The 16060-nt window shown below is 39.3% G+C and overlaps 1 protein-coding gene across 1 annotated transcript; it reads right to left on the reverse strand.

Annotated features, from left to right (window-relative positions):
* Window positions 1–1150, reverse strand: LOC112497606 (geranylgeranyl pyrophosphate synthase, chloroplastic-like). The gene has a single exon (XM_025096538.2). The coding sequence runs from the start codon at window positions 1066–1068 to the stop codon at window positions 19–21; it is 1050 nt and encodes a 349-aa protein (XP_024952306.2). The 5' UTR covers window positions 1069–1150; the 3' UTR covers window positions 1–18.
* Between the last annotated feature and the right edge of the window lie 14910 nt (window positions 1151–16060).

Genomic DNA, 16060 nt, shown 5'->3' on the forward strand with positions numbered 1-16060 from the left:
AACAAACAAACATGAAAACTAATTATTATTGCCAAAGGAAACGATGAAGTTAACCAGATGGTCTAGGGGGGCAGCCCTTGTAGGATCAAAGTAAGCAAGCTCTTGTTTTGCTTCAGCTATCAGCTCCTTGGCATGCTTCTTGGACCCATCGATCCCCACTAACTTTGGATATGTTGCCTTATCTCGCATCATATCCCTGCCAGTCTTTTCCCTCATCTCTGGCGATCCAATTACATCTACAATATCATTCCATAATTGATATGCCATCCCTACGTATTTTCCAAAATTCCTCATTCTCTCTATCTCTTCTTCATTTCCTCCTCCGATTATAACTCCGCTAACTATGCTTGCCTCTATAAACTTCCCAGTTTTGTGTCTATGAATGAAGTTCAATTCACTCAAACTTACTTCTTTGCCTTCACTGTTGATGTCCATGATCTGCCCTGCAGCAATTCCTTCTGACCCAACAGCTGAGTTTATCTCAACCATGGCCCGAAGCAGGCGGTCGGGCGAAACGTTTTTGGCCTTGATTATGGCAATGTGCTGCATGGCAAGGCAGTGCAGAGCTTGACAAGCAAGAATTGCCGTTGCTTCGCCGAAAACCTTGTGGTTTGAGGGCTTGCCTCGTCGAAGATCATCGTTGTCAAGGCATGGCAGGTCATCTTGAATTACAGCCATTGTGACGAGCAACTCTATAGCACAAGCCATTGACATCGCCACTGACTGACTTCCTCCGATCATCTCACATGAAGCAATACATAAAGTTGACATTAAACGTTTACCACCAGGTAGAGAGTATCGCATTGCTTCATGAAGAATAGCAGGATGTGGAAGTGGAACTGCCTCATCTAAAGCCTCGTTGATTTGCTTTGCTTTCAAGGCCTTGTATTCGTTAACTTGGAAAAACTTGGGCAAAGTGTCGTTTCGTTGTGAATTAATAATCTTCAGTTTTTTGGGTTGCCCTCTCAGCAGTACTGATTTGGCAACGTGCGAATTAGGAACATATGGCATCACTGAGTGGTGTTTGAGGGCATTAATGGAGTTCCAAAATAGATCTGATGAGGTCATGGATACGGGTCTTTTTGGAAGGATTAAAAGACTGTTTTTGCTTCTTGTGTGAATTGTTTATTTCCCAAAGGAAGGTTGTGAATGCACGCCCACAAGCACAAGTATGCAATATTGTCTCTCAAATAAACCTATTTGTAGATGAATATATTCATTAAGCTTTCAATAGTTACTAATTTGCCGTTATTAAGTGCCGGTAATTGCACGCATCATTATTCTATATATTCTTGTTCATCAAGATTAGAAATATAATAGTAACTAATATTTTAGTAAGTTTCAAAGACTTGACCAAATGATTTTCGAGAACATCGTCACTCATGAAACTTTTCGAAAAAATTAAAAAATAATAATAATTTTAGAAAATAACTATGCACAGTTAGGCCCAACAAAAACTTCGGAGAAATGGTGATGGATTTTTTCCACCTCACAATTCATGTTGAGCACCCAATTTGTGGAAAATCGTTACCAGAAGTTTACATTGTTTACCCAAAAAAAAAAATCCAAATAAAGTAGAAGTCTATAGAATAAATTCAATTAAATATATCTTAATTTTTCTATGACCATTCTTTGTTATATTTGATCACTAACGTTGCTTTAGAACGAGTTTAATTTTGACTATTTCAACCTTATAAGTTAAAAGTATCAAAATACCTAGAAATTTTATTTTGGTTCAACATTTTTTTAAATTTTAAACAAAAGTCATTGTTTTCTGAATGATGTATTGGGACTATTTTATTAGTATGATTATAATTTTTATTAAATAACAAAATATTTATAACATGATTTTCATGAAATTAAAATCAGGCGATTAAAAGCTGAACTTGCTCAGATTGAATCTGAAAAACAGAGACCTACCCTTTTCACCACTTCACCTCCTATCCCTTCTATCGGTCCAACTTATCATCCTTTTGCCTCTATGCTCTCTCCTATTAAACAATATGACCCTTCCAAGTTATTTGGCATGACTCATACTCTTTTCAGAGACAATCCTTTGCCACCGCCACTTAAACCTAAACCCAAACATAGACCGCAGCCTCGACCTCCCCCTCTTCATCCTTCCTCTCTGACCATCCCTGGCCAACCATCTCCTACTTTTACACCGACATCACCACCAGCTCCTTTATCAGTCCCTGCCCAATCAAAAGATAAAGAACCCTTGAACCAATTTACTGCTCACACAGTCAGCCATTCATCTACAGACGATCAAACTTCTGATTCAAATCTAGCTGTTTCAGATAGCCATACCGAAACCGACTCAGAATCTTCAGCATCCACCAGTGACTCTGAAAAGTCCTATGCTGATATTACCAAAATCCTGATGGCTCAACCTGATCAAGGCCAAACCTCTCATACAGAACCATATGTTGATATTCCCTCCGAAGTTGAAGAAGAAATGCCTGAATCCTCTGCCACAAACCAACCTTCTCCAGCCCAGCCCAATCCACCCAGTCACAAATCGTCAAATGGTCCATGGTTCACATTTGATGATCTTCCATCTCATAAATGGCGTGACCGACTCAATGAAATGTCTGCCTGGATTGACCTACAGATGCTAAGAACAGGAGCAACAACTCAATCAGTCCTTAGAGAATTTGCTACTCGTTTTACGGGTGCTCTAAGAGATTGGTTTGATTCGTTAGGACAATATCGCCAGTTACAGTTTGTTGACCTTCCAGAAGTTTCAAGTGCTCTTGCTGTACTTCATGATCAATTCCTTGGCGATCCTTCTGCAGTCTTTGAAGCTGCCAGACGAGACTACCTCAGCATGAAATGCTGCTCCCTCAATGCTAAGGATCTTGACTTCCATTATAAGCGAATGTCCCTGCTGTTCTATAAGCTTAATGGATTCAATGAGCCGACATTAAAGCATGTCTTTCTGGCTTCCCTCCCCGAAGAACTCCAACCTGACATCCAGAGACAACTTACAGCATCCAATCTTTCCATAGACAACATCTCCCTTGGCAAAATCTTCCAGCTTGCCAAAACCTGTCTTGCCAAACTTTGCGAGCAAAAACAGTTTTTCAAAGAACTGTTGAAAGACAAAGAACCTTTCCGCAGTGCTTGCAAAAAGCCTTATTTGCAGATCAAATGCCACAAGAAAAAGGATTGCGATTGCAGTTCTAAGAAAAAACGGCATTTTCGGAAATTCAAAACTCCAGAATTTTCATCCAAACCTCGCAGATCCCGAAAGCCCTACCGGTTCTTCAGAAAGAAATCTTCCTCCTCTAGAGAATTCAAACGAAAGCAATCAAGCAGATGTTTCATCTGCAAGAGAAAAGGCCACTATGCCAAAGATTGCCCCAACAAAAGAGAAAAATCCATTCGGTTGGTTGAGCATCTTCAAGCAACTACAGACTACTCCCCTGCCAAAGATGAATCGGAATTCTATTTCTCTGAACAAGATGACCCAACGATGAAACAGTGTTCGCACTACAAAATTCCTCTGACTCAGATAGTGACCAGCCTCAAGTAATTTTCCACCAACAGTTACTCTCCCTTGATACTACAGTTCCTATCCCATCCATCAAACTCCAGATCTTGCCCTCAAAATTCCAAAGACCCATTCCAGCAATTGGTCTTATAGATACTGGTGCCCAACGAAGCATGTTAAACCCCCTTATTCTCCCACCAGAATATTAGACCCAGTCCGAAGAACATTTCAAAGCTGTCAATGGCAAACTCTTCACCACCTCTTTGATTACCAGAAAATCCATTGGTATTCAAATCTTCCCAAATTGTGTCATTTGGACCAAGGTTATTGGTTCCACTCTTCCTAATAAGGATATCTTATTAGGATTTGACATCCTTCACCAAATCAAACACCTCCAAATCATTCCCACTGGAATCCGAGTCAAGTCCATGTTCAAACCATTCACAGACATTCTGAAACTCTACAATTTGTCTGAAACTCCCCAGTCTTACCAGGATATTTCAACCAAACTTTTGAGTTCCTGTCCAGAGTCCCATTCTGAGTTCACCCATCCAAATCCCTTGTGGAAAAATAAGTCTTTCTTTATTAAGTTACCCTTCAAACTCAATGAAGACATTAACCCAACTAAAGCTACCCATCTAGGAATGAGTCCTTCTGACTTACTCCTAGCCCAACAAGAATGTTCACAATTGTTAGCCCAAGGTTTAATTGAGCCCACAAGTTCCCAATGGGCTTGCCAAGCCTTTTATGTTGAAAAACATTCTGAAATTGTCCGAGGAAAGAAACGCCTAGTCATTGACTACCAGCCATTAAACATGTTTTTACAAGATGACAAATTCCCTTTACCTCGCCGACAAAGCATGTTCACTTTTCTCAAAAATGCCCAGATCTTTTCCAAATTTGATTTAAAATCTGGTTTTTGGCAACTAGGCATTGAACCCTCCGAACGTTACAAAACCGCTTTTTGTATTCCCAATGCCCATTTCCAATGGACCGTCCTACCCTTTGGTCTCAAAACTGCCCCCTCCATTTTCCAAAAATCCATGGTCCAAATCTTCCAGCCCATTTTGCATCATGCATTGATTTACATTGATGATATCTTGCTTTTTTCAGGATCACATGATGACCATCGCCAGCTGTTAACTCAATTCTATGATATTATCCAAAGTCATGGAATCATGTTATCGGCCAAGAAAAGCACCATTGCTACAGATAATATTGAATTCCTTGGTATGATCATCAAAGATGGACATTACCAGCCCGGAAAGCACATTGCCCAAGAATTGCTTCACTTTCCAGATCAGCAACTTTCCAAAAGGCAAATCCAACAGTTTCTCGGCATTATCAATTACATCCGTGATTTCCTCCCACATGTGGACCATCACACTCATCATCTCTCGGCTTTATTGAAAAAGCAGCCCCCAGAGTGGAATGCTGCCCACACAGCTGCTGTCACTACCCTAAAACAGATCGCGCAAAATCTGCCTCCTTTAAAGTTGATTACTGACGGAAAGCGTATATTGCAGACAGATGCCAGTGATGAATCATGGGGTGCCATCCTCCTCGAAGAACTCAATGACAAGGAACACTTTATTGCTTACGCTAGTGGACATTTTTCTGAAACACAGAAACACTACCATAGTGTGTTTAAAGAAATCTTAGCGGTAAAGAATGGCATCAAAAAGTTTGAGTATCATCTGATTGGACACCATTTTCTCATCCGAATGGACAGCTCAGCCTTCCCCAATATCTTTCATTTCAAAGGTAAAACTGTTCCCGAAAAAATGTTACTCAGATTAAAAGATTGGTTTTCCAAATATGACTTTTCAGTCAAGCATATAAAGGGATCCCAGAACCTCATCCCTGATATGCTCTCCAGACTCTCCAAACCACAAAACCCTCTCACCCTGTTTTCCACCACCTACCATTTTCCAATTATCTCCATGGCTACCTCACTACCCCCAGAAGCTCTCACCAAGAAAACTTTTCCCTTCAACAAAACCTTCTCTTCTGTTTTCGCCATCCAAGAATTTGCTAGAAAAGCTCTCTTTCGCTTTTTCATGAAAGCCTACCTTGTCACCGACCCTTTTCCTTTTTCCGCTTTCCACCCAGAAAATTTGTTCCTTACAGGTTTAACCCTTGATCCGACCAGAGACACCACTGAAGACGTATTATGATACATCTGGTGCCTAACAGTCCTTTATGCAACCAAGTTAGTCCTCCCCATTTCTCCCACTCTGGACCACCTCCTTAATCCAGATAACGCCACCTCTCTTACCTGGACCCTACTTGAATGGTTCTCCCCCATCCCATGGTGGAGAAAGAAACTGCAACAACTGTCCGAAATTTACAACCTTGACCGTATGCCTGCCCCTGAAGCACAAATGTTCACATCCGTTTTTATTATTCACAGGCCATACTTCCAACATCCAGACACCCATCTCTTTTGGACTCAAGATCAGGTATATGAATGGTTCACTGCACCACATATAGCTGTGATTGAAAATGACATACAAGACGTCCTGCACAATTACCTTTGCCAATTAAACCACCAACCTCCGCCACTTAAAGATATCTCTCACACCTCCTTAGGTCCACAACATGACCTTCTCATGATACCCACTCCATCTGCCATATCTAAACCTAAGTCCACTGGCATCATCATCAAAGAAGAACGACCAGACTACACTGACTTCCTTTACCAAGACTCTCAAGACCCATGGGAAGACTTTCTTCCTCTGAGCCAACACCTCCACCAGTTTCCCCAACCAACAATGGATGAACCTGGCCCCTCTGAACCGGGACCCTCAACCCAATCTTCCAAACGACCAGCTCAATCATCCAAAGTTGACAAAGCCACCCAAACGTCCCCACAGTATACTCCGAAGTGTACTCCCAGAGCCTATAATTGCCCTTATCCACCATGCCGTGGTCCCTCCTGTAAGCATCCAAAGCTCTCCAAAACTTTCTTCCAAAAGCATCCTCACTCTGGTGATACGGACCCCGATGAGACCGAAAGCTCATCCGAAGACGAGTACATGAATCTCCGCTCTCCATAAAGTTGTTTGTCTTGTTGCTTTCAATAAAGTAGTTTGTCTTGTTGTAATAATTACGTTTTACTTTATGGTTTTGTCTTGGCTTGCCTTACGCCTTGGCTTTTGCCACTTGTAAAAGTCTTTGTAAGCATGCTTTATCTTTTATCCATTTGTCAAAGTCTTGATCGGTGGGCTTGGCTTTCTAAAAAGGTGTGCTATAGGTCATAATCTATGTTGTCGTATCTTAAGAAGATATGGGTCATGTCCTATCTTCCCCGAGAATTCTCCTATATAAAAGAGTTCTCCCCTCCTTTGTAAGATATAGAAGTTTAAAAAAAGAAATAAACTAGTGTTTTTCTCTTACAACATGAATCCCTAAAACTCTTCTCTCTCCTTGCAAATGAAGTTCTAAGAAAGAAAAAGAATAAAGAATTAAATTTGTTCATTTTGAAAATCTAAGGAAGTATGCTCTGCACTTGCCTTCCAGTAAGGATCCTGTGCATCAGAAAACTTTTGACCATTTCTTATCTGGTTTGGTACCCTGTTTTAGACTAAAGGAAAGTCTGTTTTGGGTTATATAACCTAGAAGAAACTGTTTTAAGTTTTGATATATCCAAAGGTATATCGGCGGGAATCCATCGACGTAAGTTCCAGAGGTGATCCCGAATGGGCACTAGTCTGGTCCGCACTGATGGTAACAAGCCACGTATCTTTCTGGTATCAGAGCAAACAAATTATATCATTTACATGGGCAGAAAACTATGGAATCACAGTGGTACCATACCACAACGGGATACAGCCCATAGTGGTCATCAAAGCTAGATCCAATGGCTAGATACAGCTGTGGTATGGTACCACTGTGGTACCATAGCTGGACCCCATTTACATATGGGAGTATTGAAAATTGTTGTAATTCATTTTAAAACATTAGATTATAAGTCATAAAATTAAATACCTTAATTGTCAAATACAACATATACTATTGACTTAAGTGATAAAGTGTACAAACTTTTTATCAATTTGTATTTTTCAAAGTGGGTGGAAATATCCTAGAGAAAATAATTAGGTTTGAACTTGGATGGTAAAGTTTCCACCCCTTAAATTGTGTAAATCCACCGCTCTTCAAAAATTTCAAACAAAGAAGAAATTTGGACAATTAATAAATTAAATCCTCATTAGTTACTTAATTTATGGCACAAAAACACTTGATTGGGAGAATTTGATCATTTTATGTTATAAGGGTAAAAAATACAAATTAAATTATGCTAAAACAACATGAGTGATTAACAATGTGTGTGTGTGTATTAGTCGTTTAAACATTTTCTTTACTTTCTTTCTTCAAATAATGTGAATTTTTTTAAATGGAGTGGATACCACAAATTGTGGAGTGGAAATATCCCAACCATTTGAGTTTTTATGTTTTTTTCAAGTGTATCATAAGTTTTCCCCTCAATTTTATAGATATTATATAAATCTTACCCAATTTTGTGGTTTCATAATTATGGCCCTTCCTTATGGCTTCTTCAATTTTATAGAATTTATTTATAACCCACTCGCATTTATAGTTTCTTCATTATGGCTCTTTCCACTTATAAATGATTATCTCATTATTGTAAAGCCAAGCAATTATATACACAAGTAAATGAAACTGAAAAGAAAAGTGAGAGAAGATTCCTAAGTCCAAGGAATTGTAGAGATTACTTCTAAAATTAAGCACAGACAGACAGACATTTGAATCATCTTGATTTAAGAAGGAAATTGATTCTATCTTTTTATGCCCTCGCAAGATGGTGGTGCCATCAATGACACTAATCTTGGACCGAAGCAAAGCAAAATGATACTTAGCTAATGATTTAGTAAGGACATCCACTAGTTGATCATTGGTGGAGACATGAGCTACTCAGAGAAAAGCAGTTGAAACTTTTTCTTGCACAAAATGGTAGTCAAAGGTGAGATGCTCCATTCGTGAATGGAAGATTGGATTTCCATTTGTGAATGGAAGACTGGATTTACTCACAAGTATGTGGCACGTATATTAGCACATAATAGACATGGTGGCCGATGGAGTTAAAGACGTAGCTCAATGAGAAGATTTGTAATCTATATCAGTTCGGCTACTGTTAAAGCAACTAATCGATACTCAGTTTCACTAGAGGATCCAACTGTCAAAGTTGGCTGCATCTAGAAGTGTTTGGCATGACTGCATCTAGAAGTGTTTGGCATGGCTGCATCTAGAAGCTTTGACAAGAATGGTCAGCTTGCAACAAGTTTGAAGATTGAATTTGATGCACACGATTTTGATAAAGAAGTTTTGATACCCATGGCTTTGACTTTCTTGGCCATCATTTTGCTATAAATACAAGTGCAAATGAAGAGCTTATTCATTCCATTTAGAGAGCAATTTAGGGAGTTGAGAGAGAGTTCAAGAGCTTGCATTTATAAGCTCTTGTTACAGTGATTGAGAGAGTTTGGGTGTATTGGGGTTTTGGGTAGTGAGCTAAAATACTACAATACTTGTAACTCTTTTTCACTAGTAAAATATTTCCTTCTGTCTTCGCCCGTGGATGTAGGCTAAAAGCCGAACCACGTAATTTCTGGTGTCCTCTATTGTGCTTGTTCTTTATTTTATTTCCAATTTCATTTTAGCTGCAGTCCTGCTTCACCCACCAATTTCCTAACAAGTGGTATCAGAGTTATTGGTTGTATTTTTTGGAGTCAGGAATTGTTCACGTATTCACGTATATGGCGTACGGCACTATTCACGTATACGGTGTACGGCACTATTCACGTATACGGTACTATTCACGTGAAACGGTGGAAGCGATCCAAGAATTTTGTGGTGCAAAGCAGGGAATAGTGGTGTGAGTAAAGCAACTGTGTGGTTCTGTACATGTCTAGGAAAGTTCTGTCACAAAGGCGATAAGAGCTTAAGGAGTCTGGGTTTTAAGTGGGACCATTGTGACCCCTCCAGTCTTTCCTGGAAACTTTCTTGGTGTGCATTCTCACACATACTCACAACTATTCAAGGTGATACACTAACTTGTGTGCAGTATTTATCAACAAAATGGCGGCAAAGTATGAAATTGAGAAATTTAACGGAAATAATTTTTCGTTGTGGAAAATGAAGATGAAAGCTGTATTGAGGAAAAATAATTGCTTGGCAGCAATTGGAGAAAGGCCCATGGAGATAACTGATGACAAGTGGAACGAGGTAGACGGCAATGCCATTTCTGATCTACACTTGGCACTTGCGGATGGAGTATTATCCAGTGTGGCAGAGAAAAATACGGCGAAGGAAATATGGGATACTCTCACAAAATTGTACGAGGCCAAGTCACTACACAATAAAATCTTCTTGAAGAGAAAACTCTATACTCTTCGAATGGCGGAATCTACAATGGTGACCGACCACATCAACACTTTGAAAACTCTATTTTCACAACTCACAACGTTGGGTCATAATATAGAGGAGAATGAACGTGCAGAGCTTCTACTTCAAAATCTACCAGATTCGTATGATCAACTCATCATCAACCTGACGAACAACAATCCAGTAGAAAGTCTAGTTTTTGACGATGTTGCAGCCTCCGTATTAAATGAGGAGAGCAGGCAGAAAAATAAAGAAAACAGACAAGCAAGTTCGCAGCAAGCAGAAGCGCTATCGGTGACGAGAGGGAGATCAACGGAACGTGGCCCCAGTGGGAGTCAAAGTTATGGTAGATCAAAATCCAGAAGTAAGAAAAATGTCAAATGCTACAACTGTGGCAAGAAAGAGCACGTCAAGAAAGAGTGTTGGAGTAACCAGAAGAGAAGAGAAGGTAAAGAACCTAAGTCATCAAATGCTCAGGGGTGTGTAGCAAGTACCTCGGATGATGGCGAAATTCTTTACAGCGAGGCAACAATTATTTCAGAAGGCAGAAAACGACTTTCTGATGTCTGGCTTATAGACTCAGGAGCTACCTGGCACATGACCTCTAGGAGAGAATGGTTCCACACATATGAACCTATCTCAGAAGGATCTGTATATATGGGTAACGATCATGCCTTGGAGATCACTGGTATTGGTACTATCAAAATAAAAATGTTTGATGGTATAATTCGCACAATTGGGGAGGTACGACATGTCAACGGCCTGAAGAAAAATCTATTGTCTTTGGGACAAATAGACAATCATGGGTGCAAAACTCATGTGGAGAATGGAATTATGAAGATTGTTAAAGGAGCGCTTGTATTGATGAAGGCAGAAAAGATCGGCGCTAATCTATTCATGCTTAAAGGAGAAACACTACATGTCAGAACAAGGCTTGAAGATTCTCTCTGAGCGAAAATTGCTTCTGGGGCTCAAATCGGTAAGTTTACCATTTTGCGAGCATTGTGTTACAAGTAAGCAGCATAGATTAAAATTCAGTAGATCTATTGCTAGAAGTAAATGCATTCTAGACTTGATTCATTCTGATGTTTGGGAATCACCGGATATATCCATGGGAGGTGCAAAGTACATGGTGACTTTTATTGATGATTATTCCAGAAGATGTTGGGTGTATCTAATTAAGAAAAAGTCATATGTATTTCCTATGTTTAAAGAATACAAAGCGCGGGTGGAACTTGAATCTGGTAAAAAGATCAAGTGCTTGAGGACAGATAATGGTGGAGAGTATACAGACGGCGAGTTTCTTGCTTTCTGTAAGCAAGAGGGTATTCAAAGGCAATTCACGGTGGCATACACTCCTCAGCAAAATAGAGTAGCGGAGCGGATGAACAGAACTCTTACAGAAAGAATAAGAACTATGTTGAGGACTGCTGGTCTACCCAATTCATTCTGGGCAGAAGCAGCCAAAACTGCCTGTTATATAGTAAATCGATCACCATCTACAGCGATTGGGTTGAAGACGGGGATGAAGATGTGGACTGGAAAGCCAACTGATTATTCCTACCTACATGCATTTGGATGTCCTGTGTATGTGATGTACAATGCCCAAGAAAGAACAAAGCTGGATCCAAAATCTAGACGATGTATCTTCTTGGGGTATGCTGATGGAGTAAATGGGTATCGTCTGTGGGACCTCACTGCCCACAAGATCGTCATTAGCAGAGATGTTATTTTGTAGAAAATCAACTGCAAATGAAAGATGGAGATGATGGCACTATAAAAGAAAAGTCAGAGATTGTGTCGGTATATGTAGAAAATAATCCAGAAGATTCAGATTCTTCGGAAGCAGCACCAGAGCACGAAGAACAAGAACTAGTCGAGTCTGAGGCTCTAGAAGTTCGTCGGTCAACTCGTGAGAGACGACCACCAACATGGCACTCGGAGTATGTCACAGAGATCAACGTTGCATACTGTCTTCTAATGGAGGATGGAGAGCCTTCAACTTTCCATGAAGCTTTAAACAACTCAGATGTTGCTTTGTGGATGACAGTAATGCAAGAAGAAATTGAAGCTCTACACAAGAACAAGACATGGGAACTTGTACCACTACCACACGGAAGAAAAGCCATTGGAAACAAATGGGTCTACAAGATCAAACGTGATGGCAATGATCAAGTGGAGCGGTATCGTGCAAGATTGGTGGTGAAAGGATATGCTCAGAAAGAAGGTATTGACTTCAACGAGATATTTTCACCGGTAGTTCGACTCACAACAGTCAGAATAGTCTTGGCGATGTGTGCTACATTTGACTTACATCTTGAGTAGTTGGATGTGAAAACTGCATTTCTTCATGGAGAACTTGAAGAAGAAATATATATGCTCCAACCAGAAGGTTTTGCAGAAAAAGAAAAGGAGAACTTGGTTTGAAGGTTGAACAAATCTCTATACGGTCTCAAACAGGCACCGAGGTGTTGGTATAAGAGATTTGATTCCTTCATCATGAGCCTTGGATACAACAGACTCAGTTCAGACCATTGTGCATATTACAAGAGGTTTGAAGATAATGATTTCATTATTTTGCTGTTGTATGTGGATGACATGTTGGTAGCAGGTCCCAACAGAGATCGAATCCAAGAATTGAAGGCACAGTTGGCTAGGGAGTTTGAAATGAAGAACTTGGGACCAGCAAACAAGATTCTAGGGATGCAAATTCACCGAGACAGAAATAACAGGAAGATTTGGCTCTCACAGAAGAATTACTTGAAGAAAATCTTGCGACGCTTCAACATGCAAGATTGTAAGTCAATTTCTACCCCACTTCCTATTAATTTCAAATTATCCTCAAGTATGTGTCCTAGTAATGAAGCAGAGAGGAATGAAATGTCTCGAGTACCGTATGCATCAGCAGTGGGAAGTTTAATGTTCACTATGATATGTACAAGACCGGACATTGCACAAGCAGTGGGAGCAGTCAGTCGATACATGGCGAATCCTGGTGGAGAGCATTGGATAACTGTGAAGAGGATTCTGAGATACATCAGAGGAACCTCAGATGTTGCATTATGTTATGGAGGATCAGAGTTTATTGTCAGAGGTTATGTGGATTCAGATTTTGCAGGAGATCTTGATAAAAGGAAATCCACTACTGGTTATGTGTTTTCACTTGCGGGAGCAGCTGTAAGCTGGGTTTTGAAACTGCTGACCGTTGTGGCTTTATCTACAACAGAAGCAGAATACATGGCAGCTACACAGGCTTGCAAGGAAGCTATCTGGATACAAAGATTATTGGAGGAGCTCGGGCACAAACAACAGAAAATTCCTGTGTTTTGTGACAGTCAGAGTGCCTTGCACATTGCAAGGAATCCAGCTTTTCATTCTAGGACAAAGCACATAGGAGTTCAGTATCACTTCGTTCGAGAAGTAGTGGAAGATGGAAGCGTGGATTTGCAGAAAATCCATACTAAGGAGAACTTAGCAGATGTTTTGACCAAGCCGATAAATACTAATAAGTTTGTCTGGTGTAGATCCTCTTGTGGCCTAGCAGAAACGTAGGCAACATGTTTATGGCGAAGCAGAAAGGATGGTGTGGAGATTGATTGTTTTTCAATTTAATCTCCAAGTGGGAGAATGTCAAAGTTGGCTGCATCTAGAAGTGTTTGGCATGACTGCATCTAGAAGTGTTTGGCATGGCTGCATCTAGAAGTGTTTGGCATGACTGCATCTAGAAGTGTTTGGCATGGCTGCATCTAGAAGCTTTGACAAGAATGGTCAGCTTGCAACAAGTTTGAAGATTGAATTTGATGCACACGGTTTTGATAAAGAAGTTTTGATACCCACGGCTTTGACTTTCTTGGCCATCATTTTGCTATAAATACAAGTGCAAATGAAGAGCTTATTCATTCCATTCAGAGAGCAATTTAGGGAATTGAGAGAGAGTTCAAGAGCTTGCATTTATAAGCTCTTGTTACAGTGATTGAGAGAGTTTGGGTGTATTGGGGTTTTGGGTAGTGAGCTAAAATACTACAATACTTGTAACTCCTTTTCACTAGTAAAATATTTCCTTCTGTCTTCGCCCGTGGATGTAGGCTAAAAGCCGAACCACGTAATTTCTAGTGTCCTCTATTGTGCTTGTTCTTTATTTTATTTCCAATTTCATTTTAGCTGCAGTCCTGCTTCACCCACCAATTTACTAACACCAACAACTATCTGTTATTTTTTAGAGCGCCAAGAAATCAGGTTACCAGCAAGAAAAATAATATATGCTTATATGAAATGCAATTATCTCGGTTTTCTACCCAATCAAAATCAAAATAAACTATCAAGGTGAGTTGCTAGTGACGTTGGAGGTAAAGACCATACATAAGAGTGTATTTGAGATATCGAAGTAGATGTTTTGTTGTTGTCAGTGAGATTGACTCGAAGAATGCATGTACTAGGCCAGCTTGTTAATTTTTACATATTCACGGAAACATAAAAGACACGAGATTTAATGTGATTCGTCAATAAACCTTTGTCCATGGAGACAAGAGAATAATTGTCTTATTAACAATTTATAGTGTATAAATTTGAGTACTCTCACACAATCTTAAAGGAAACAATTTCTCCAAGACACATATTTTCTCATATCTTTATAAATAATGTGGAACTAAACTGAGCATCCAAGAAGATGCTCTCAAAAGTTTCTAAGAGCTCAATTGCAGACGCTTTCTTTCTCTGGACTCTTTCACAGATAACTCTCTCTATACTCTCTCAGACAGCTCTTCACCCAAGCTCTCACACTCTATATTTTAGGATGCACTCACCAAAGGAAATGGCTTAGTATTTCTGGGAGGTATTCACCATGCATGCATTTAGTTATTGCACTCAAAAGTCTTGGAAATCGGCAACCAATTTCTTCATTTTTGAGAAATGAATACATGCGGCTCTAATTCCTCCAAATTGTCAATTTTTGTGGCCACTGAATTGAAAAGCAATCCATGTATTTTCATTTGATTTTTCAATAATTCTCTATCTTGACTCAGATTTGTCCAAATTTGAGTCAACTACCAGCTAATCATCATCCCTAAAGTACTCTTTCATTAAGGATCTAAAATGGTTGTGTCAATTCCACTGCCTATATATCTAGCTACTAGGATTAAGCCAATTATAGCTCAAAATTTCTCAAAGGAAACACTTTCACAACTTATCCCATACTCATATAAAAAATCCACATAATTTCAAGCTAGTAAATTTTATCCAGATCTACAAACCATGCTTATTACTTCAGACATATCGAGATTTTTATACACCATCACATCCATAAGACTACCCATAGCACAATCTTACAAAACATGAGCTATATTCTCATGCTTCACTTGAGAAGAATAATATAAAGAAGAGCTCAGAAGCTAAAGGATTGCAAACTGGTTTAGTTTTTATCATTTATACCAAACCTTTCTAGCACCTTCTTCAAAATAGACTCTTCAGTTACCTACACGCTCTCATTCTTCTTATCTTTACGAAATCTCCATCCCATATATTATTTGTTCATCACTTAAACCTTTCATCTCAAGCTTGAAAGCCATTTGCTTTTTCAATTTCATCTCTATTCTTTGAATATATAAGCATTTCGTCAACATAGAGTAATAAATAAATGAAACCTCCATCTTGCAGTCTTCTGAAATAAACACAGTGGTCTTGTTCGCTTCTTCGTGAATTCTACCCTTAATCAATCTCTTGCACCCTTATCTCTTCATTGCTTTAGTTTTTGAAATGACCCGCCCCGAACCCCTAGGATGAGTATATCTAAACTCGTCTAATTGAATCGATAATAAATCTAATATCTAAGAATTCTACCAAAAAATTCGGCAGAGTCTCCTTTATAATTATTACATCCCCAAACCTGCAATTTATACAATTAACACTCCAAAAATAATACAATATTTAATCAACCTCCACAACCAACTCCCTCAATCAAATACCAGTATCCTTCAAACATATAATGTTAAGAATACAATAATTTATCCTTAATCACAAATAAGTAATAAATTATACAATTCAAAATGTCCCAACAAAACATTTATGATTCCTAACACCATCACGTGGCTATAATTTTAAATCTAACTATTGTTGCTGGGTCGACTGATGTACCTGCAAATCTCCTGTGGGGAGGGGGGGAAT

Source organism: Citrus sinensis, chromosome 5 (genome assembly GCF_022201045.2).
Source record: "Citrus sinensis cultivar Valencia sweet orange chromosome 5, DVS_A1.0, whole genome shotgun sequence".
Taxonomy (NCBI): Eukaryota; Viridiplantae; Streptophyta; class Magnoliopsida; order Sapindales; family Rutaceae; genus Citrus; species Citrus sinensis.

What these genes read in the sequence shown, in the direction of transcription:
- LOC112497606 (XM_025096538.2), bottom strand. Translation starts at nt 1,068, where the DNA reads ATGACCTCATCAGATCTATTTTGGAACTCCATTAATGCCCTCAAACAC.